The sequence below is a fragment of the Amphiura filiformis genome, chromosome 14, assembly GCF_039555335.1.
Source record: "Amphiura filiformis chromosome 14, Afil_fr2py, whole genome shotgun sequence".
NCBI lineage: Eukaryota > Metazoa > Echinodermata > Ophiuroidea > Amphilepidida > Amphiuridae > Amphiura > Amphiura filiformis.
The window spans coordinates 9,266,618-9,288,979 of record NC_092641.1 but is presented as its reverse complement, the minus strand read 5'-3'; the positions used below and the strand labels follow the sequence as shown (position 1 = coordinate 9,288,979).

The following is a 22,362-nucleotide window of genomic DNA, read 5'->3' as shown; positions in this document are numbered from 1 at the left end:
ACTCGCAAATTGGAAATTTGCGATTGTAAAAAGGCCTCCTCCTTTTTCCAGGCATTATTGTAGGCTCCCTATGTACGCTAAAACATATCTAAGTATGGGTATTTACACCAATTTTGCGATAAAAAATAGAAAATAAAAAGCCCCCTTTTCCTCCTTTTTTTCAAAAACCCGGACGTGAAACATGTTTTATTTTTTACTTGGCCTAATGTGCTGGGACCCATACTGATGGAGTACTAACAAGGTCAGTAGCTTTCTCATGCTAGTCAGAAAGTCACAATTAAGAGGTCATGTTTAAGGTCAAATACCTATGATCAAATGTCAAGTTTAGTAAAGAGCAAGACTGTTTTTATAGTGAAAAGGATTGCCACTGACCATGCTGACTCCAATGTCAACTTACTTGCTTTGGGAGCTGATGTACTTGTACCTGAGATGAATTTGTCTCAGCTTGTACAGGTACAGTAACTACAAGTGTACAAAATAGCCAGGCACTAGCCCTAGCAAATAGTGTGAGGTGAGGGCGACACACCCCTGAAAATCTGTGATGGTCTGCATTGTCTGTATAGCAACATTGGGCCAAAATTTCAAACATTTTGATAAATATAGGCTAACCCCAAATCATGAACTTTTGGTGGAATTTAATTTAAAATATGATTCAAAAATCAATGAGATAAATAAGGTTTACTTTTTGTCAAAATGAAGATTTCTCTTGAAAAGGTCTGCATTTGGAAGTGAATCACCCTTTTTCTACAATCCATGGTGGAACCAACCAGGTAACTACAGTGGAACAGTGGCGTCCACAGCTTTTTTGAAAGTTTTCAGCTCACATTGATCAATGTAAAATAGCCAATTCCCCAATTTTCCTCTAATTGGGTGCATTTCCTCCAACTGACTGACAAAAGTGGGGTACCCCCCCCCCCCCTTGCGCACAGCACTGCAGGGGAATGGGTTTGTTTTTTGGGTGCATTTTTGGTTAAGGCCAAGTAAAATTAAAACCATGTTCCTCCTACCGGTTTTTTTTTATTTTCATGAGGAGCTATTTCTTTTTTTTGAAAGATAGGTGTAGGCCTATATTTGGCCCTGTATTTAGCATTACATACAAAATGCCTGGAAAAAAGGAAGATCTTGTTATTTTAGGCCAAACTAAAATGATCACAAAACCTTCCACTGAGAGTTTCTTTGTTTAAAAGTACATTTTGCTCAAGGCTAAATATAGAAAGTATCTCAATTTCCTAGACATCTATTTTCAAAAGTTATAATTGAATTTATGAAAAATAAAAAATAAAAAATAAAATTGAAGTGGCCTCAAGAAAGGAAGGGGGGGGACGAGAAACATGTTTTATTTTTTACTCCGCTTATTAAATATTGGAACCATTAGCAGCTGAGACATGTGCCCAAAGAAATATAAATAGTTGGTGCATTGCACTTTCCCAGCATTTTGTAGAGGTGTGTCTGGGTAGACAGATAAATAAGTAGGCCTAAATGTTTGGTTTGTTAACAAAGGTCCTTTTGTATAGCCTAGTACTTTATTTTTACTAATTGTATAGTAAATTCTGTTGTGACCTCCTTCTCAAATGAATTGATAAAGTGTGCTTGTTATTCTTTCAAACAGTGTTACTCCATAAACTGATAATTGACCAGACAACCATGGCCTAATCATCTTACAAATTGGGTTGCATTCTTCTCTAAAAGCTCATCCACTTTATAAGTAATATTGAATGGCTGGTTGCATCCTATGATTGTGGCGCCAGATTTATAATCACATTTTTTTCTACAAAAGTTGAGTAGACATTCTTTGCTGATTTTGCTGTCATCTTTAATTCCAACATCATTGTTTTCAAGCTTATGTTGATATTTGTATAGACACTTTCTCAGATTTTGTCTATACAAACGTATTAATGTGAGCAGGGCATAGAAAAAGGCAGTAACGTGGGAACAATAATTAAGAAGTGGCACAAAATAAATTAAGTGACTGGCAAATTGCACAATGTTTTCTAATTCTCATGTGTAATTGTCAATTTGTGTTCTCTAAATGCTCATAGTGATAAACACACTGTTGAAAATGGCAGAAAATTTCTGATTTGCTAAAATTTGGTCAATAAAGGAAAAATCAATTTAAATCAATTTGGTGGGGGGTAGGATAAAGGTTTCTTGGTACCTTTGGAACTGGCATAACATGACATGTATAGGCCTACTTTTTTGGAAACATAAATCAGCTTCAGATTTCTCTCAGGTCTCTGTTTTAAAATAATTACTTAGGAGAAGTGTGACATATCTTTCACAAGTTTTCCTGCAGTAATAATAAAGAAAAATATTGAAAACAGAGGCGTAGCATGGGTCATCATATGGGGGAGGCACTGGGTCTGATTGGGGCACAAGCTGTTTTTGACCATTTTCCTATGGGATTTTCTAAATTTTGCAATCGATTGGGGGAGGTCACCCCCCTCCCCCCCTCCGTGCCCCTATGATGCTACACCACTGATTGAACATGTGGGCTAAAATAATTGCCTATTTTGAACAGAGTTTGTAGTAAATTTGTGAACCTTGAACAGAGCCAAAGCCTGAATCATGATTGATGATCATGGGCAACAGTTATCATGCACAAAACAAATATTTTATTTAGTGATCAATCGCCAAACTAAACAATTAATATTATGCTTTATCACAGACCCTAGAAATGATTTATTTAGTTTACCACACACACCATGACTGACTTGCTGAACCAGAACATCATAAAATTCACAAGTAATAGTATGCAGTACTTTCATATTTTGACATTTTTGGATCAAGCATGCTAAATCACAAAATCAGTTACGGTACTAATACCAGTACAAATGAGCTCTACCAGTAAATCAAAGCTATAAAAAGTAATGAAGCAAAACTGGAATTAATCTTACCATGAAAGACGCATTTATGTAAACACCAAAGTGTTTTATGCCAGGGGGTCTTATTTGCTTGCAGGGCCCATGCACCTTTCTACCACCACTTTTTGAGGTAATTGGACATTGGTTGTGTTGGGTACATGCAGTATAAGGCCAAGGAAAGTCGATTTTGAGTTTCCCGTCACCCGCCCTCACTTCATTTTCTGACCCTCACTTGAATTCATTATTGTGATTTTCCAAAAATACCAATAAAACTGGTTATATTTGCAAAAAAAATATGAATATCCCTTTATTTTTTGTGGAAAAATCAAAACATAGTACCTACATTTTGCTGTCAACCTTGCAGACTCTTTGTAATATACTTTTGAATCTCATTTGGGCTAAACATCCATCTTCAAGTGAGTGAGCGGCAAACAACAACACATTTTACATGCGTGTTGGTCATATAATGAAAGGCAGACAAATAATGAATAATGAATAATGAAAAAGTTACCTCACTTGTTTTCAAAAATTATGTGACGGGAAACTCAAAATTGACTGTTAGGGGCCTAATAGCACCCTCTTCCCATTTCCGCTGTTGTACTTGCTCAAGTAGCATATTATAAATACTATGAAAATTTTGTTACACAAATATTTTTGTTTTTTATATAATATTGCCCCATGACCTAAAATGAGGTTATTGCACCCCTCCTGGCCAAATCTAATCTTCATCTCACTCAGGGTTCAAGTTATGTGTTCAAGTTAGTAATCTTAAATGTGCATAAAATACTTGGTTCCTTTTTCTTATGTATGGACAATGACCAAATTTTATTATGAGCAACTCGGCTAAGGATTTACATTTAGTTAAGCTTCTGTGCATCGTAAAATGTAAGGGGTCCATGCAGTTTTGATCGGACCCGTTGATCTTACTAATTTAAGCCCTAAGGGGTCCAAACAAAAAAAAGTAAGGGGTCCCAGGACATGCTAGTCTACTGTAGTAGACCATTTTAATTTATCATCCCTCTGACCATGCATGGAAAATCAACCAATCCTGTTCTGATCCAACAGCTAGCTATCCATGAGAAAAATGGCTTTTTTTCTCTGGGCAGGCAGTCACTGGGGATGTGTTGTGTTTTATGCATGGAATGGTATGAATTGTTCAAAAAGGGGATGCTGAGCAGTCTACAGACATGCAGACGCGCAAGAATGCAACCCCTGGTGTAGGCTCACACCGTTTGGCAAAGATGTAGCATGTTTAGCCCCCCTCTCCACACCAGTGGTGTAGCCAGGGGGGAGGGGCAAGGGGGAAGCTCCCCACCCCCCATGAGAAGTCTTTCCCCCATGTGAGATGCTGGCCTAATTAAAAGTAAGGCTTATAGCCCTTTTTGTACTTGTTAGCCCATTTTGACCATTTTCGTCAAAGTTTTCCCCCTTAAAAGTTGTCTTTCCCCCCACCCTTTCCCCACCTCTGAAAAAGTGCTGGCTACGCCTCTGCTCCACACACACACACCATAGTTTAGGCCCTTTACAATTTATTCTTAGTTTCCTGTTTCCCGCCCGCGTCCAAAGTAGAATTGCAAAATATTTAATTATTTTATTTATATTTTGGATTTTCTCTTTTAAAATAACTTTTAATGACTTCCATTTGCTACTTTCTGACTTGGCTCGATGAATAAACAAAGAACATAACTGTACCATATTACTTATGTATAAAATCAAACATAGTTGTTAAATAATTAAATGCATGTTCCTTGTCAAAATGGCTTGATGTTATAGGTTTGTGACCACTTTTTTTAAATAAAGAAAGTAATAGATAATTAATAATTAATAATTAAAAGTCACCCCATGCCTTGTTTTCAACCATGAAACAGGAAACTAAGAATCATTGTGAAGGGCCAAATACAAAATCACTTTGCCGAGTATTCTACATGATAAACAATAAACATTTAGGTCTACATGTATGATCATGATCTTGGTGCATGGCAACTGCATGGTGAGGACCATCCATGACCATGGCCTTGTAAAACAGCCAGATGCCACCCATAACATAATATTGATTATTGATGAAACTGACATGATAGGCCTAATCCCAATCTGCACATAATGTATAGGCCTATGTTAATTAATTTAATTAATATTTATCAATTTAATTATATATTAAAACAATTAAAAAACACAATAAACTGCATAGCTTTTTGACCAAATGTTTCAGAGACAAACATTTTATTTTTTATGGCCTTCTAGCTTTTGCACCAGAACTCTTCATATTATATGTACCAAGTATAATAATATGGCTATTTAAATGCATTTTCTTTGACACCAGTCATTATTATTTTAAAATAAACACTTTCAATCAGAATTCACTTTCATTATTTGCAGGTCACGGCCGTTTGACCACGTTGTGCTCCAATACAGTAGTACCAGTAATACAGGTTTATACCCACAGGATCTGTGGTTATACATTGCAGCATTTTAATTTTATTATCCCTGGGAGAAGCTGAAATTTATTTACACACAACAAATGGACTTACTATATTATTAACCCTAACACTGACCCATGCTTTTTGGTATCGGAAGTCAGAGAAGATCCGATTTGTTCAAGAAGAAGAAGAATTTTGACTTGGCACCCTTTTGGATTGAACCTTTGACCCCTCGCATGCCAAGCGAAATCTTAACGCGGACCGGTAGCTGCTCGGGTTATTGCTGCCCGGCCAGCAATTCCGTGATCATATCACACTTCGGTGATTGCGCCATCGCGAGACCCTGGGATGCATGCATGTTATGAATTTTTCATCGTGGTATTTTGTGGTTTTTACTGGTGTTAGGGGTAAAGGACACTCTAATCTGGAAAAATACATGTATTTTAACCCTAACACTGACCCATGCTTTTTGGTATCGGAAGTCAGAGAAGATCCGATTTGTTCAAGAAGAAGAAGAATTTTGACTTGGCTTTTGGGATTGAACCTTTGACCCCTCGCATGCCAAGCGAGCGAACGCGGACCGGTAGCTGCTCGGGTTATTGCTGCCCGGCCAGCAATTCCGTGATCATATCACACTTCGGGTGATTGCGTCGCATCATGAGACCCTGGGATGCATGCATGTTATGAATTTTTCATCGTGGTATTTTGTGGTTTTTACTGGTGTTAGGGGTAACGGACCGTTTTTTATCACGTTTTTTATGGACCATTTTATGAAAATCAAATTGGTACTGGTATACAAAAATAATATTTTTGCTTTCAGAATCTGTGGCTTTATTTAAAGTTAGAGTCATCCAATTGCCAGTCATTTTGCCAGGCATGTGGGTGAACTCATGGCCAGATTGGGGACACCTTTTTGACAATTTCCCTATTGGATTTTCTAAATATTTTCAAATTGATTGGGGGCAAACATGTAGGCCTTTATTTTTATAGTACATGCGTGTACTTATATAGGGCCTAGTACTTACATGTAGTAGGCTGGCCTACATGCAATTTTCATGCCTTCGGTTTTAAACAGGGCCGGGGATCGGGGAGTCGGGGAAGGGGCAATTTTTAAACTGCCCAGCCACAGAAAATAAGCCTAGAGTGTTCCTTCAAATGACTAAAAATGGGACAACAAATTGACAAAATGGACGAAAATTTGGACTTGCTCCCCTACACTTACTTGCATAATAGAAGTCCACGGGATTCTGGTAGCCGTGCTCCTCCTCGATGTGCTCTGTCCGAGCATCCGCGGCTGGGTCATACTCAACCAACACGCCAAACAGAACCAAGAATATGGCCTGAAAAATCAGCAAAAACATCGCTAATTTGCCTCGGTACCACGCCATTTTTGATCAGTTGTTTGTCTACTTTTAGAACTAGATGAGAAGATGGGTAGAAACCACTTTCGATCACTAAATCTGATAACTAATGTTGATCAACAAACGAGGCGAATCCCTGTCAAGTACACCACCGTGACCGCAACCTGCCAATGCAATGCCACATGCAAACTTACTGAACTGGTAAACTCGGTGGAGTCACTGTGGACGCCAATGAAATCAGTCAACACTAAACACGCACATGCGCTTTTGTTTACGTTCAAGGTTATTTTTACGGTCAATGTTTTTCACGATTCAAATTTCAATGGATTTCAAATTTAATTAAAGATTTGTTTTTGTATGAATTTCAGAAAAAGGCCATCATTGTCTTTAATAAATATAGTTCTATCTATTTGCACGTACTCAGTCTACTCAACGAAAGTAAAGTTATGTTTGAGATAAATTTTATTGGTGTGAAAAATACGACAGTTGGTAGTGCCAAACTGGTGTCAAAAAGTTGTTGGATACTACCAGAAATGCAGAGTAGTGGGCGTGGCAGAGGTGTGTGATGGTGTGTGGTTGAAAACGAACGTAAACACGGTAAAACTTTCATTGCAGCGATTTGCTCATTTGGAAAATCCCGGGGATCGTAAAAATCATCAAAATTTAAATGTTTGGTGCATTCAAGTCCCTAGGGATCGAAGAAGCCTGTCAAAATAAAATTGATCCGAAACATAATGATAACATTTGATGCTTACCATGCTTTATACGCCTAATAATGTAAAAAATCGTTGGTCTTCCTAGGCCTATAATTAATTATAGGGGCTAAACTGAGCGTTAATAGCCCGGTTAATAGCATAGCGGACTAACGGTGTTTGCACCATGTTTGCACTCAAATATTGACAAAAATAAAGCTCACACACATTCATTATGACTGGTTGTCAGCGGCGTAGCTGGGATTTTTTCCAGGGGGGGGGGCAAGCCTGTATGGGGCGGGGGCCCAAATCTACCAAATTTCCCTGCACTAGGGGGGGAGGGGGGCAGGGGCCCAAATAGACAATTTTGCCAGGCTTATTGATAATAATCATAAAATATTGCATATCGTATGGCTTCCCCATCTCTCTGCCCTCCTCTCCCTCTCTCTCCTCTCTTTTTCTCTTTCTCCCTCCTTTTCCTCTTTTTCCTTGCACTAGGGGGGCAGGGGGCCCAAATAGGCAATTTTTTTGCCAGGGGGGGCAATTGCCCCCCCCCCCCCCCCCCCGGCAGCTACGCCACTGCTGGTTGTGATGTGCCCTCAGTAATTTAATTTGATGATTTATCTTTGTTTACAAAGTTACATGAGTGATGACATTCTGGGGGAATTCCCCTCTCAAATTGAGCAAAACAAGTTGAATCATATCTAATTTGGAATATTTGGAAATATACAACCCCTGAGGTTGTAAAGTGAGAATGATGTAATGGAATTCCCCTAAGGAAGTGATGAGAAAGGTTAATGTTATAATTAAGGCTTGGGAATTTCCAAGATCACTTGGCTATTAATACTTGGGATTTCCCATTGCTTGATATATAAGAAAATGTAAACACAATTATTGTCACAGTTTATAGTGTTGGTCTGGGCTAGCTAGCTAATATGCTTACAGTCCAGTTCCTTCAAAGAAAGGAAATTGCTAACCAGAATTAATTTAAGTCAATGCACTACTACCTGCCGGTGTTGTCGGAGAAGACTATAGAATACGTCAAAGAACGTACTTCTTCCAAGAAAGGAATATATATTCTTCTGCCGATTTGCTGAAGTCTGGTTAAAGGAGCAACACAACTGTCAAAATAAGTGGGGACAACTGCATCGCAGTCCTGCTTCCTTAAGATATTGTGTGAAAGGTGGAAATAGCACCAAGTTTGGAGAAAGCAGCGCAAGGAGTTAAGTTTAGAGAAAGCAGCGCAAGGAGAAAGCAACGCCATTTTTGTGTGAGGATTTCATATACGCAAGGATATCAATGCACACTGGACTTCGCTGATTTTCACAGGACAAGTGAATATAAAAGATATATTACATCAGTCGTCCAGAACATTGCAAGAACTTTATGATCACCAAGAAGAAGAATGCTGGCTAAGTACTAAATAGACAAAGAGTGATTATATTTGATTGTTGTGTATGTGCATTTGTTGTCATATATTATACCAATCATAACGTGCTTTCAATTAAAGACTTAGATTTTGTTAGCTTAATCAAACAGTGTATTTGTGTTGTGCATTCGTGTGAATCGTGTGAGTTCGGGTAAAAGGTGATTTTGGCCTTGAGTCAAGTACGACTCGTAACACTGCATGGTATATGACAATAGAGAGCTTGCGAAATGACGTTACTTTAACTTTAATTTTAACGTCTAGAGGATCGATTATGTATTCAAAACCACCTTGGTTTTGAATACATAATCCTCTATAATCAATCCTCTAGACGTTAAAGTTAAAGTTAAAGTAACTTCATTTCGCAAGCTCTCTATTGTTTGAAAACCACCGTGCTATCTACTGCTGATAGTAGTTATGTGAAGTGGTATATTTTTACGCAGATGTGTGTGTGTAGTGTACACGATAGGCCTATGTCTGTTGGTAAGTAAGTAGCCCGAGGTAGGCCTACCCACACCTCCGTCATAATTTTGTTATTTCCCCACCACTGAGCCCTACGATACAGCTTGAAGAAGATATTTGCAATGTAAAATGATCACAAAGAACTTCTTAACAATAACATGTCTTTTCATCACAACAATTTTAGAAACAAAGTATAGAGAACAAATAATAACAAAAATCATTGAAAATATCAAAAAATTGGTGAGGACGGGGACGATGCATGTTATTTGAATCTTACTCTTATTGCTGGGCTCTTAGGAGGAGGAGGAAAGAAAGAGAAGAGTGCCCACCTAACAATAAATAAAAGAGAAAATCGGGAGGGCAAATGAAAGGGGCAAGGAGCCAGTTTCCTTCCAAAATTAACCCCGATCATAAATGCAAAAGCTTGAAGACTTTTTGCTGAACCATGAGATGGTCTCAGCTCAGCCTATTAGTCTATCCTATACTTCCTTGTTTACTTTTACTGTTTGGTCTGAAATGGACATATCTCCACTGATGATGCCAAGAAGGTACCCCGAGTGGTGTCACTTTAAGAGAAAAACGTAATAGTTTAAATGTAAGTCTCTCTAAAAAAACAGTAGGCCTACATATCCCACCGACAATACTGGGTAAAATTGATGAATTTGTTTTGTCTTTACCGAATTTTTTATGCCCCCGACGCGACCCCACAAAAAACCCTGAAAAATAATATTTATTTTTTCTTCTTCGTGCCACCCGAAATTTAGGTGTATTACGCTACAAAATGTAATGACACAATTTTCACTACAAATCCAAAAACAGATTGTTAAAAATATAGAACTTTACGTTAATTATGAACACATTTTATTTTCCCCAAAATATAACTAATTTTTTGGGTGTCAATCTAAGCTAAAATTTAGTCATTTACCAGATTTCTTTAATTTATTAAAATCTACTAAAGCAAATTTTATCTATATAGGTCTTTCTTAGAAACAAAGGTGCAACTTTATTTTCCGTATAAAAAGTTCTTAAACGAACCTTAAAGATCTTAAATAGGCCTAAGGATTTTCTAATTAACTCAAAAATAAGAAAAAATGAAAAGCATCGTGAACCGTTGGTTCAACAAAACCATTTTCTTGGCTAAGTAATCTTTTTTGTTTTCTACAAAGAACCCTTGAATGGTTCTTTATTAAGGGTTCCTTAAAGATTCTATGTAGAACCTTAAGCTTGAAGAACCTTTAATGAACCCTTAATAAAGAACCCTTAAAGAGTTCTAAATAGAATATAAAAAGTAGCAAAGAAAAATATTTTCCAGAACCAAAAAAATTTTGACACTCCTTTTCACTTTTCTTAACTTTGCGAGGAGTCCCTAAATTAATGAATTGGCCATTTCTAACATGCCTATTAAAATATTTAAGGTTCTTCCTAGAAACTTTCAAGGTTCTTTACACTTATCGTTGCTTAGGCCTAGGCCTATATCAGGCAAAAAGGGTTCTAAGTTCCTCCTTTTTTCTAAGAGTGCACAAACCAAAAACATTCAGCGTATTTTCATACCTTCATTTGCTAAATTTAAATTGACAAAATACATCAGTTTTCAGGTAACGGACAATACTAGGCCCCCTAATTCATGCGCGTATTTTTTTTGGGGGGGGGGGGCTTTGGGGGCGCGAGCCCCCGGGGTAAAAGCAGAGGCGAAGGGGCGACGGAAGAAGAAGGGGCGGCAAAAGGAATTAGTACAGAAAAAGGGCGGAAAATGTGAAAAAGTATTAAAAAATAGTGAAAAAATGGCACTGTACATCAAAATGTGTTGCTTTTAGGGCGCTAGCGCCTATAATCCTTTTTTTTTTTTTTGGCTCTTTTCTTTTTCAAACCACCGAAAAAAATAGGGTCAACCTTTTCGGGCTGTTGAGGAAGGGCGGCAAAATTGAATTTTCTTCAGCCCCCGGGGTACGGCCACGGTACGCCACTGCCTATAGCAGTTCAGCATCAGAAAACGATGAGGCTTTTTTTTGAAATTAGGATTACGATGAGTGGTTAGACCATTAATTCGACTAACTCACTTGGAAGTGATTCATGCTGCTGACTAATCGATCATAGGCTTAGGAACCGGGGGTGGGCTCAGCCCTCTCAATAATTTTGGTCAGTGCGGGCTGGAATACCTTTCAGCCTCCCCGCCCCCCCCAACAATCCTAGGTGAAGTTAAAAATTTGTGATAAAATAGAGGGAAAATGGGTTCTATGTGACCTATATTTTGCGAAAAACAGCCCAAAAATATAGCCATGCTAATAAACTTATTTATCAGCATTTCCTCCCGGCATTAACATTTTACTTAAGTATTAATAAAAACTAACATGAGAATTGAAAAAAAGGCTTATATAATAGGCCTACTACTGGTATATAATAGCCGGGTACTTATAGACTGATAAAATGATCCCATGATGCAGAAAGTGAGGAGGGACCAATGAAGGTGGACGTGAAACGAATTAATCTTTTTATTTGGCCAATTATATGCCTATAGGGGCCTAGCCTCACGGGTTGAGGTCTAATAAATCTAAACCCCACAGGCCCGGGCCCACAGCCACAGGCCCTCATTGAAATCTCAACCGTACTCACAAAACGTTTTTAAAATGTTATATTTTGAGTTTTGGCTTAGGCCTAGGCCTATGCGGATTTTGTTTTGTATGAAACACACTAGGCCTGCAACAACATCATGTTGTCAAACTATTATTGCAAAATATTTATACAAACATTTTTTTGCCAAATTCATTAGAATATTTATTTAATTAACGTTTTCTGGCCCAGCCTACCGGTAAATGTCAGTCTGAAATGCAGCTGAATAGGTCCTATAAGTATAAAGTACCCCATCACTTTAAAAAAAATCCAAGTGAGAGTTGCATTACGATTAGATGGCGCTATAACCACAAACTTTGCAGTCCTGGCATGCGCAGTTGCTCTGCCATGGCAACCGCTGTAAAGTTTCAAGATGGAGGATGATCAGCCAGGAAAAGAAGGTAGCGTATTGATTAAAAATTATGTCATTTCTCTTTTAATGTGGAATTAAACATGTAATTAGATGAACGGACAGATTGTTAGCTATGTTACGCTCATTCATATCGTTACATTTTAAATTCAAGCCGCGGGTTGTGACCAATAACGAAACGTAAACTGCTGGTGACATGTCAAATGTTTTGCATACGCATGTACGGTAAGCTTAAACTTTTAAGCCATATACCCATGACCGATTTAGGTCAAATTTTGAATGTTGTTATTTTATTACAACGCATTAATAACTAGATAATATAAGTAATAAATGTTAGGGAGGTTTTCTGACCATTTTAAACCGAAATAATGAGGTAAAATGAAAGAAAACGTTTGGCAAAATTCATTGCATTGCCATTGCCTTGCATTGCTCTTTGACTTTGTTTTGACGGTCGTGACGGTTTATTTATTGTTTCAGGCTAATAAGCCCGAGCATGCGAGGTACTCGCTACATGGATCGAATCCATGCCATGTTCATTATCGAACCCCAACGGTTTTAGCTTGTATTTATATTATTTATCAACATAGGCCTATTTGTTTGTGATATTTCAAGCGTTTTAAAATTTCAAAATAATCCCATTCAATTACACGGTTGTGATGAAAATTTACTGAATTTAGGGAATGCACGTCATACACCACCTGGGTTCCTACAGTCACCCATGGAAAACAGGGTACTGAAAACCAGTACAGCATGTTCATATGGGCCATGAGTTTAGTTTGTTTGTTTACATTGGCAGTAATTCCCTCAGATAGGTATGCTCATAAAATTTTGAAGTTCAATATTTTTAGCTGAAAGTTCCTTCATTTGAAAGAGAATCAAATTACCTAAACAATAAGGGGTCAATCATGTTTCTAGTGCATATACTTTTGAAGTTACAGACAAAAATAGTGTCACCAAATTGCCCAAAATTTTGTGTGTGAGATTGTGACAGCAGGCACATGTACAATGTACACTACTGTATGTGACCCCAGATGACCTCCTATTCTTTACTGTAAGAAAGCTGTTTTGGATGGTCTTGATTTACACACAAATTGCTTTTTTGCGCTTTTAACGAGTGTCCACTTGGTGGAACATAGATTACACTATGTGATAGCTTATGAATCCATTATTATGCTAGTACCAACATAAGTCAACATCACTTAGGTTTTGGTTGTCAAAATTAATTTTTAGTAATTTTTTCCATTTGAGCCCCACAGTAAAGCCATTTTTGGACAGTACAGGCACATTCCACTTCCCTATGGACGAATAGCGCCACCTACAGTGTGTGATGTGAGCCTGGCTACCTCAGAATAGTCATGATACTGATAGTCAATACTTACAGATTCCAAACAGATAAAACTTACCTCAAATCAGTTTTAGTTGCCCTGTGTGGCTTGCCTTAATAACTCCAAATTGACATGACTTTTATTTGCTCAATTTCATACCAAAATCAAGGAAAACATGGTTTTGTTAATGCAAAATATCATGGAAATAACACAGGTTCATATCTGGTCACTAAAGTAGGTAGTTCCAGTAACTGTAACTCGTCATACCTAGAGGTAAAACTGACAAATACAAGGTTAGGTATGTTCATAAAATTTTGAAGTTCAATATTTTTAGCTGAAAGTTCTTTCATTTGAAAGAGAATCAAATTACCTAAACAATAAGGGGTCAATCATGTTTCTAGTGCATATACTTTTGAAGTTACAGACAAAAATAGTGTCACCAAATTGTCCAAAATTTTGTGTGTGAAATTGTGACAGCAGGCACATGTACAATGTACACTACTGTATGTGACCCCAGATGACCTCCTATTCTTTACTGTAAGAAAGCTGTTTTGGATGGTCTTGATTTACACACAAATTGCTTTTGCGCTTTAACGAGCGTCCACTTGGTGGAACATAGATTGCACTATGTGATAGCTTAAGAATCCATTATTATGCCAGTACCAACATAAGGCAACATCACTTAGGTTTTGGTTGTCAAAATTAATTTTTAGTAATTTTTTCCATTGAGCCTCACAGTAAAGCCATTTTTGGACCGTACAGGCACATTCCACTTCCCTATGGACGAATAGCGCCACCTATAGTGTGTGATGTGAGCCTGGCTAACAAGGTATATTTCTTGATGCTTGAAGTTTGGATTTCTTAAACGTACAGTGCATCCCTATGTACTGCTGCAAGACTTCAGGTCTGTCTATGTCATTATGTTTATGATAAAGACTGAAGTCTTGCTGGCAGGACTATAAAGTAGGCCACTTGAGCCGAGGTAATCAATATTGGTACGGTACTTGAATGGCGTGACTCATTGACTTTCTGCTCATTGTAAGACTGAAAGTGTTATAAACTTGATTGCATAACATTAAGATTACCAACTGATATCCTTTGTATTTGAGTTGTCAGATGATGGTATTAGAACTGTCATGAAAATAAACATTAAAACAATGTCAACAAAGCATGCTACTGCAGAACTCTATGCCTGAGGCTGTGTGTGTGTGTCTGGGACTGAGGGCCGATAACCGGGCTGATGACACACATTCGATGGGTGTAGTGTAGGTACTAGCACCACTTTCACTCTATAATCAAATTAAGTAATTCTTGGCCAAACTGGAACACAGTGAACGCTAGTGGCTCCACGATAAACACACGCGAATATAGCGTGGTAGGCCTACAGAAGAAAGTATACACGCGCGCCGATCTTTTCCTTTAGACCACCCTCGCTATATAGGGACTAAATTATTACTTTTGCATCAAGGTTTACTTTTGCATCAAGCTTAAACAGTTGCCAAACACTTTGAAGTCAAGGTTTAATGTAGTGGATGGAGGGCAGGGCTTCGATAAATGAGGGAAATTATGGGGTAAAAAACAAGGTTAAAACAACTTTTTGAAAATAGGTGAAAACGGCCATTTTGCTAGGAAAGTTTTGCCTCAAAAAACAATTAAAAAATTATTGGAAAAGCAAGAAACATACCTTCATAAAATCAGCATCACTTCCGTCACATAAAAAGATGAATAGATCAGTGGAAAGTGGAAAAGAATTTGTGAAATAAAGTAATTTTGTAAATAAAAATACATCGTGTTTTTTGAGGATTCGCCATCTTGAATAAATGCAGAATTGCGCCCTGCAGTAAAGTACACTCAAACGCCGCTTGAAAATGCTTGATACGCTGAGCGTAAATCACCGTCAAACGAGCGGCGTACACCAAGCGCCCGTGCTACGCTAAAGTTTTGGAGCTTGCATCACCGGTTTTGCATTCAGCTCTTTTACATCAAAAATTGCAATAAAAACATGGATTTTGGAACAAAATAAAGCTTGTTCGACGAAATAAAAGGTATGTTTGTATAGCTAAGAACATGTTTAACCTTGATGCGAAAGTTTAATTTGATAAATTCGTAATTTTAACCTTATATAGCTCGGGTGGTCTAAAAGAAAAGATCGCCACACGCGCCTTGCTTAGTGCGTACACGCTTAGTACACTACATGGATGCAACGCGCATGTTCCAGTTTGGCCAAGAATTACTTAATTTGATTATAATAAAATTTAGTATTTCTTGGGCAACTGGAAAATGCGCGCTAAATCCATGTAGCGCATTAAGCGTGTATGCTTTCTTCTGTGGCTGTCGCCAAGGGTGAAAATAAGAGAGTTTGAGCCTTGACCAGGGGCCACTTTGGCAACAAAAGTGGATGAACTTTGGATGAACCAGGGGCCACATACGGTTGGCCTACCCATAATGAATTTGCCCAAATGCTGGATCTCGTAACGGTATGTTGTTATGTTAGTCATGTTGTTGCCCTCTTGAATTTGAACTCAGATTCAGAAAATGAGTCGAACTTTGCAATTTTTAATGGTTCGGAATAAGTAAAGCTGATCATTAATGAACTAGTCGATGTACCTTGAGATATATGTAATGAAAACAAATTGCAGATATAAATGTTATTAATATTATGTTTTAAAAAGCTTTGCTGCTTGTAAATTTGCACTAAAACGGGTAGGCCTACACGTAACGTAAGGTTAGCAACAGGGTTAGCGGTGACCTGCTGAGTCCAGGGGTCCAAATTGGCAAATAAAGGGGTCCAGGCATCTAATTCTACACAGACGTACAAAATTAAGGGGTCCAAATCACGGGGACCTGCCAAATCAAGGAGTCCTGGACCCCGAGACCCCTTAAAACGCTACCCCTGGTTAGCAAGGCCAAGGGTATTATCTGTACGTACAATGAATAGAATTTGCTTTGTTGTTGTTGCTTTGTAATCTTTTTTGTTCTAATCGTCAAAACACATCATATGCCCCTTTTAATGTTCAGGAGAATACTCCAAACCCAGAGCTCTACGTAGCGCCACACATCGACTGAAGGCTGAGGCATTGCGGCGTTATCAACTTGCGCATACTGAGGATGAGGCTGCTGATCATGATAATGAGGTTACAGGGGAAGGTAGAGATGCATGCATTGCACGTTATGATCATACCGATATATTATTTTACCTCTCACCTTTTTTATGAATATCAGAACACCAATCAAGGATCACTTTATACCTACATCTTTGTTAGGGTTGCACGATTAAACTGGTCCGTTCATACTACGCAGCAATTGCCAAAGTGCGGTGTGTACTGTTGCCGTACGTACTGCAAAATGTCATGTACCGGTACCTTACTTTTAGCTGACTTAAAGGGCTGTGCGCTATGATGTGGTAATAGTCAAGTACCGGTATCTATTTTGCAAAACCATTTAATATTTAAGTCCCCCAAACCGGTTTGGCTATTATAGGCCTAATGAGTCGTACAATGCATTGTTCATGTTATCTGTTGTTTGAACATTTTAAACAATACATATGTAACTTAAAAATTATCATTTCTAATAGTCACAATGGTCACATGCAACTATTTTGCATGGTGCTTTTAAATTTTATAGTCCTACATTGTAGACTTAAAATATAACAAAAAACGTAAGTCGTGCAACCCTCTCATCATTCACAATCCCATGTAAGTCAGTGTACTTTCAGTCCACGCATCCAACCCCAGGAAGTCTATATGTATCAATAATGTCCCAGGGGCTCGATTTCGTCGCAATATACTTGAATCAAAATCGATTCTTGCATTCTCATCTGGCGAAAATGTGAGAATCGATTGGTCATCCTAATATACCAGGTACAGTAACAGATATGACTTCACGATAATCAATTTTGATTCTCTGATTCTTGACGAACTTGAGGCCATAATGTCCAATTATGTAACCATTCATATACAGTGTAATACCCTAGCATCATACACAAGTAATGCGAGTCATTTGTTGTGCCATATTAATTTTCATTTTGTTGTCTTGCCTGTTCTTTAATTTAATTGGCATGCCTGTTTGACAAAACCTAGCTCTAATTAAAAAATGTTAATGTTTGAATTTCTCAAATAATGTCTTTACAATTTTAATGCTTTAATTAATCTTGATCCCCTTTTCAGCTAACATTGCATGGATTGGAAACTTTGACCTCGCCTTGAAATATTCTACCCATAGCATGCATGACAACCATAAACTAAAGAGATCTATAGACTATTCGCAAACAGCCAAAGTCCATATGTGAATTCTCGCATATTCGTGAGGGTTGCATGGTCGTTCAATCGTATGTGTCTAACAATCACGCCAGCATTGTGTGCCTTTTGCTTTATATGTGATAGAGCATTGGGTGTCTTTGCGTTGGCGCGAAAGACTTTTGTTTGTCGCGCTTTGGCCCTCATTAACAGGTGAGACTCATTCAGTGATCCCAGCGCAAGTGTAAAAAAATAAAATTGTTTATAAATTTCTTAAAAGTGAAGGATAAGTCATTCAAATTGTCATTTGGTATTTTTGAAAAGACAAATTTAGCTAACTAAAAGCTAATACTAGTCGGCATCTAAATTACAGATTTGGGTAAAATGTCTTATTTTGTCTTAAATACAAGGCTTTCAGCTGAACCACTGGCAGAGTGGCAGGCTATGTTAGCACATCTATGACAATGACAAAGATACCAAAATCTGAATTTTGATGATTTTTCCGATCGTCCGGATGAGCAAATCACTGAATGGGCCTTTTACCTGTTTGTGGATAGTCTGTATCTGTTTAGTATATGGTTACGACACAACTTCAAGATATCCTGATTCCTGACCATACTAGTGCAATGTATAATAATTGTATTTTGTACAACATATTTCTCCTATAGTGCTATTCCATGAGATCTGACTTCCCTACATCACACAAACCACCAGTCTTAGGGTTAAGTCTGTCTGCGATATTGGGCTAGATTCCAGTTGAAATCCATACACATGACCTTCATCTTACACACAGGGAGCACTTGTGAATTTCAAATGGGGTTACCTGAATGGGTACTCCGTTTGAAGTTGACACTCCCATGTTTGTGGTAGATTAAGGTCATGTCTTCTATAGGGGTGTATGGATTTCTGCAGTACCCTGGAATGGTGCATGATGAGAATATATTGGTCTTGCTCTCAAATTTCCCATGGACATGCACTGCATACTTAGTGCTAACTATAAAAGTCTTGTTTGAAAGGCATGTTTTGAATATACGGTTCTGTGGAAGGATTTCTGTATGCTCTCTACTGATCTCATGATGATAATTTTCAAGCTGTGTGATAATTTTCAAGCTGGGTGTATAACACTAACACCCGAAAACCCTAACACCTGAAACCCAATTTATAGATGTATATTGTTTATGCCAAAATGTATAAAATGTGTACCTTTAATGTACATTTTATGAACATTATAAAAGAGAGTTCATTTCCTCCAAAGAATGGCTGAATAGTTCACAGGTATGACAACACTTGAAAACAAAATTGGCAATTTGATGTCAACTTCATGTCACGTCATATCATGGGCACTCATTGCTGCACAACATTATTGTCCTGGGCACAGTACACTATTAACCGAACACTCCGGCAATCATGATCACAATATTATGCCTTAAGAAAAACAATTGTCAAGCACGAATCACATGGTTTTATTTAAATCAAACTCATAGTGACCATAAAAAATGAATAAAAACAGCCTCCCAACACGCGGTATTCAAAATTCTTGTGCCAAAATTGCTCAATTGTCGTCAGCCTTTATTGTGTTACTGGCACGTCAGTGCCACAAACAATTTTGGTGCCAGGGAAATTTGAATATTGTCATGAGAGACGGCTGTTTTTATTTGTTTTTGTCAATATGAGTTTGTTAAAATAAAACCATGTGATTTGTGCTTGATTATTATTTTTCTAACATAATTATAAGGCATAATGTTATGATTGCTTGAGTGTTCCTTTAAGAAAAATTATTGTCATGTAAAGTACGGGTCTTGTGGTACCGTACAACATTCTCACGTATGCATTGATCATGTAATTATTCAGCCTTCATTATACTTGAGGTTAATTTCACTCAAAGAATGAAGTAGCCATTTTTAATTTGTATGAGCATTGAAGGCTAGAAGTTTGTATATTCTGCAATAATCTATTTAGATTCTCGCTGAAGAATTTACTTTTCATTTACTCACTTCTATTTTGCGTAATGTATCACACAAACATTTTTACGGCAATCTTTGTGAGAATCAATTCTCAGATTCTCTCCAAATTTCTAGCCCTGAGTGACATATTGTAAATGCCACAATTTATCTTGTAACTGCACACACAATTTTGGTTGATTCAAATTTTAGCAATCAGAAGTTAAATGTATGGTATTGTATTCTGTATTCAAGACCATTCATGTAAGACAAGAGGTTACCAAGACAGCTATGTTTGTGAAGTATTAAACATTATGTGGACATGTCCTTAAGGGATCTGGAATGAGCGTTTTGAGCATTTCGACAGTATTTTTTGTGGGACATGACAGCACCTCAGATGTATCGAATTGCATTCTGAATACGAAGCATGTCTTTCTGATATCAAATCATTTTCATTTTTTGAAATTCACGATATAATACAAATTTTATGACAAATTATTAAAATTTGATATTTTTCAAATTTTTGATATATAACTGTCCTCGAAGTATATTTTATAAATCTAATGACATATTCTTAAAGTGTATGTAGCTGGGAGGAAAAGACGACGATCAATTGAAAATTTTGACCTTTCATATTGATGATATGGATTTTTTTCCCAAAAAGACCTTTTTTTGTGTGTGTTTTGGGAACAAAATCCATATCTTCAATACGAAAGGTCACAATTTTCAATTGATCGTCGGCTTTTCATCCCACTTACATACACTTTAAGTATAAATTATCAGATTTATAAAGTTTACTTCGAGTACTGTTAAATATCAAAAGCATCAATTTTTAATGATTTGCCATAAAATGTGTATTACGTTGCGAATTTCAAAAAATCAAAATTACTTGATATCAGAAGGACATTCTTCGTATTCAGAATGCAATTCGATATGTCTGATGTGCTCTCATGTCCCACAATAAATACTGTCCAAACGTTCATACCCCTTCCCTTAAAAACTTTTATCCCTGAATAGCAAGTATCTGGGTAAAAATTTTCTTACCCTGCTCTTATTTTCACATAACACGGTCAGCAGGGCAGAGGAGAGCTCCAACCAAGACATGTGTAATAACCCTTGCCCTTCTACCCTGCTGACAGTGGTATTTGAAAATAAGTTTAGGGATCAGAAAGCATATTTATTACCCCCGATACTGGCTATTCAAGGGTAAAAGTTTTTAATGGCATATGTGTCTGCGTAAATGTTTGAGAGTTATAAGGCAAATCTTTGATTGAATGAGCCTAATCATATTGGTACTCTTCAGTTATTTTGATCTGTGGATCTTATGTCCTCAATATTCCAATTTAAATAATTATTATCATCCTGCATGTATCAGTGTGTATCTCAACCTACTAACAGAATGTTCAGTTATTGCTCAGGTGATATTTGCTAATTTGTTCCAAAATATCAAATGGAAGTCTAACAAGATTATCTTGTTTTATTTTGTTCATTTCATGCCAACTAGGACCTGATCAAGGAGGTGATACACAGGGGGAGCAGGGACAGCCAGTAGAACAGCCAGAAGCTGCAAACATGGAGGATGGAACTAAAGGAGATACTGCAGATGACAATGCTGCCAATACTGGTGGTGAGAATGGACAAGAGGAACCACCAAAACAAGATGGTGATGGTGTAGAGAAAGAGGCTCCGGAAGAAAGTGGGAAGGATGGAGTGGCTGAAGGAGAAGGTGGGAAAGACCAAGAGACTGCAGGAGGTGAAGAGGCTGAACAGGAGAAGACACCAGGAGAGAGGGCAGAGAATGGACAGAAAGAATCAGATCAGAGTGGAGAGGGTGAAAAGAATGAGACACTGGAAGAAAAAGGAGGGGATGTAAAGAATGAAACAGTGGAAGAGAGTAGGAACAATGAGGCAAAAGAAACAACAGAACAAAATGGGGAGGATGAACAGAAAGATGCAACAGCACCAGTTGGAGAGGATGAGCAGAAACATACAACAGCCCCAGTTGGGGAGGATGAGCAGAAAGAGGCAACGGCTCCAGTTGGGGAGGATGAACAGAAAGATACAACACCTCCAGTTGGGGAGGATGAACAGAAAGATACAACAGCACCAGATGGAAAGGAAGGAGAGAAAGATACAACAGCACCAGAAGGGGAGAAAGAACATAAAGATACAACAGCACCAGATGGGAAGGAAGGACAGAAAGATACAACAGCTCCAGTTGGGGAGGATGAACAGAAAGACAAAACAGCTCCAGTTGGGGAGGAGGTGCAAGAAAGTGAAGATCCTCAAACTACTGATGAGAAGCCTGGTGATGCTGAGTTGAAAACAGAAGAGCAACGTGCTGACAATGATAAAAAGGATGCCGAGGGTGAGAAGCCATCGGAAGAAGAAGATGATGCAGAGAAGACTGAAGAGAATGCAGCCAAAGATGAAGGGCAAGTGGAGGAAGAACAAGAAGTAAAGGCTAATGTTGACAAAGGTAAGATAGCTAGAGCTTATTAATGTACTTGGCAGTTGATGCCCTGGCCCCTGGGTACTAGGGGATGGTCGGGCCGTGCACATGAGATGCATTTTTATATGTTAAACCATCCGACCAAGTCCCTGACTGACAGGGCAATACTTGCATGTAAAACCCCAGCCAAGTCCTGACCCCAGGGCCCAACACC

General features: G+C 38.0%; 2 protein-coding genes across 2 annotated transcripts in view; one reads left to right on the top strand and one right to left on the bottom strand.

Moving 5' to 3' along the window:
• The window catches only part of LOC140169664 (ammonium transporter Rh type B-like), a 95,054-nt gene extending 88,258 nt beyond the window's left edge, over positions 1–6,796 (bottom strand). The window contains exon 1 of the mRNA XM_072192950.1: positions 6,501–6,796. Coding sequence (XP_072049051.1) covers positions 6,501–6,666 — 166 coding nt within the window. The 5' untranslated portion in view covers positions 6,667–6,796. The remainder of the gene's footprint in view (positions 1–6,500) is intronic.
• Positions 6,797–12,148: 5,352 nt separating this feature from the next.
• Positions 12,149–22,362, top strand: part of LOC140169169 (cilia- and flagella-associated protein 44-like) — a gene marked incomplete at its 3' end in the record, with an annotated part of 57,191 nt that continues 46,977 nt past the window's right edge. The window contains exons 1-3 of the mRNA XM_072192426.1: positions 12,149–12,227; positions 16,540–16,668; positions 21,201–22,175. Of these exons, the coding sequence (XP_072048527.1) occupies positions 12,200–12,227; positions 16,540–16,668; positions 21,201–22,175 (1,132 nt within the window). The remainder of the gene's footprint in view (positions 12,228–16,539; positions 16,669–21,200; positions 22,176–22,362) is intronic.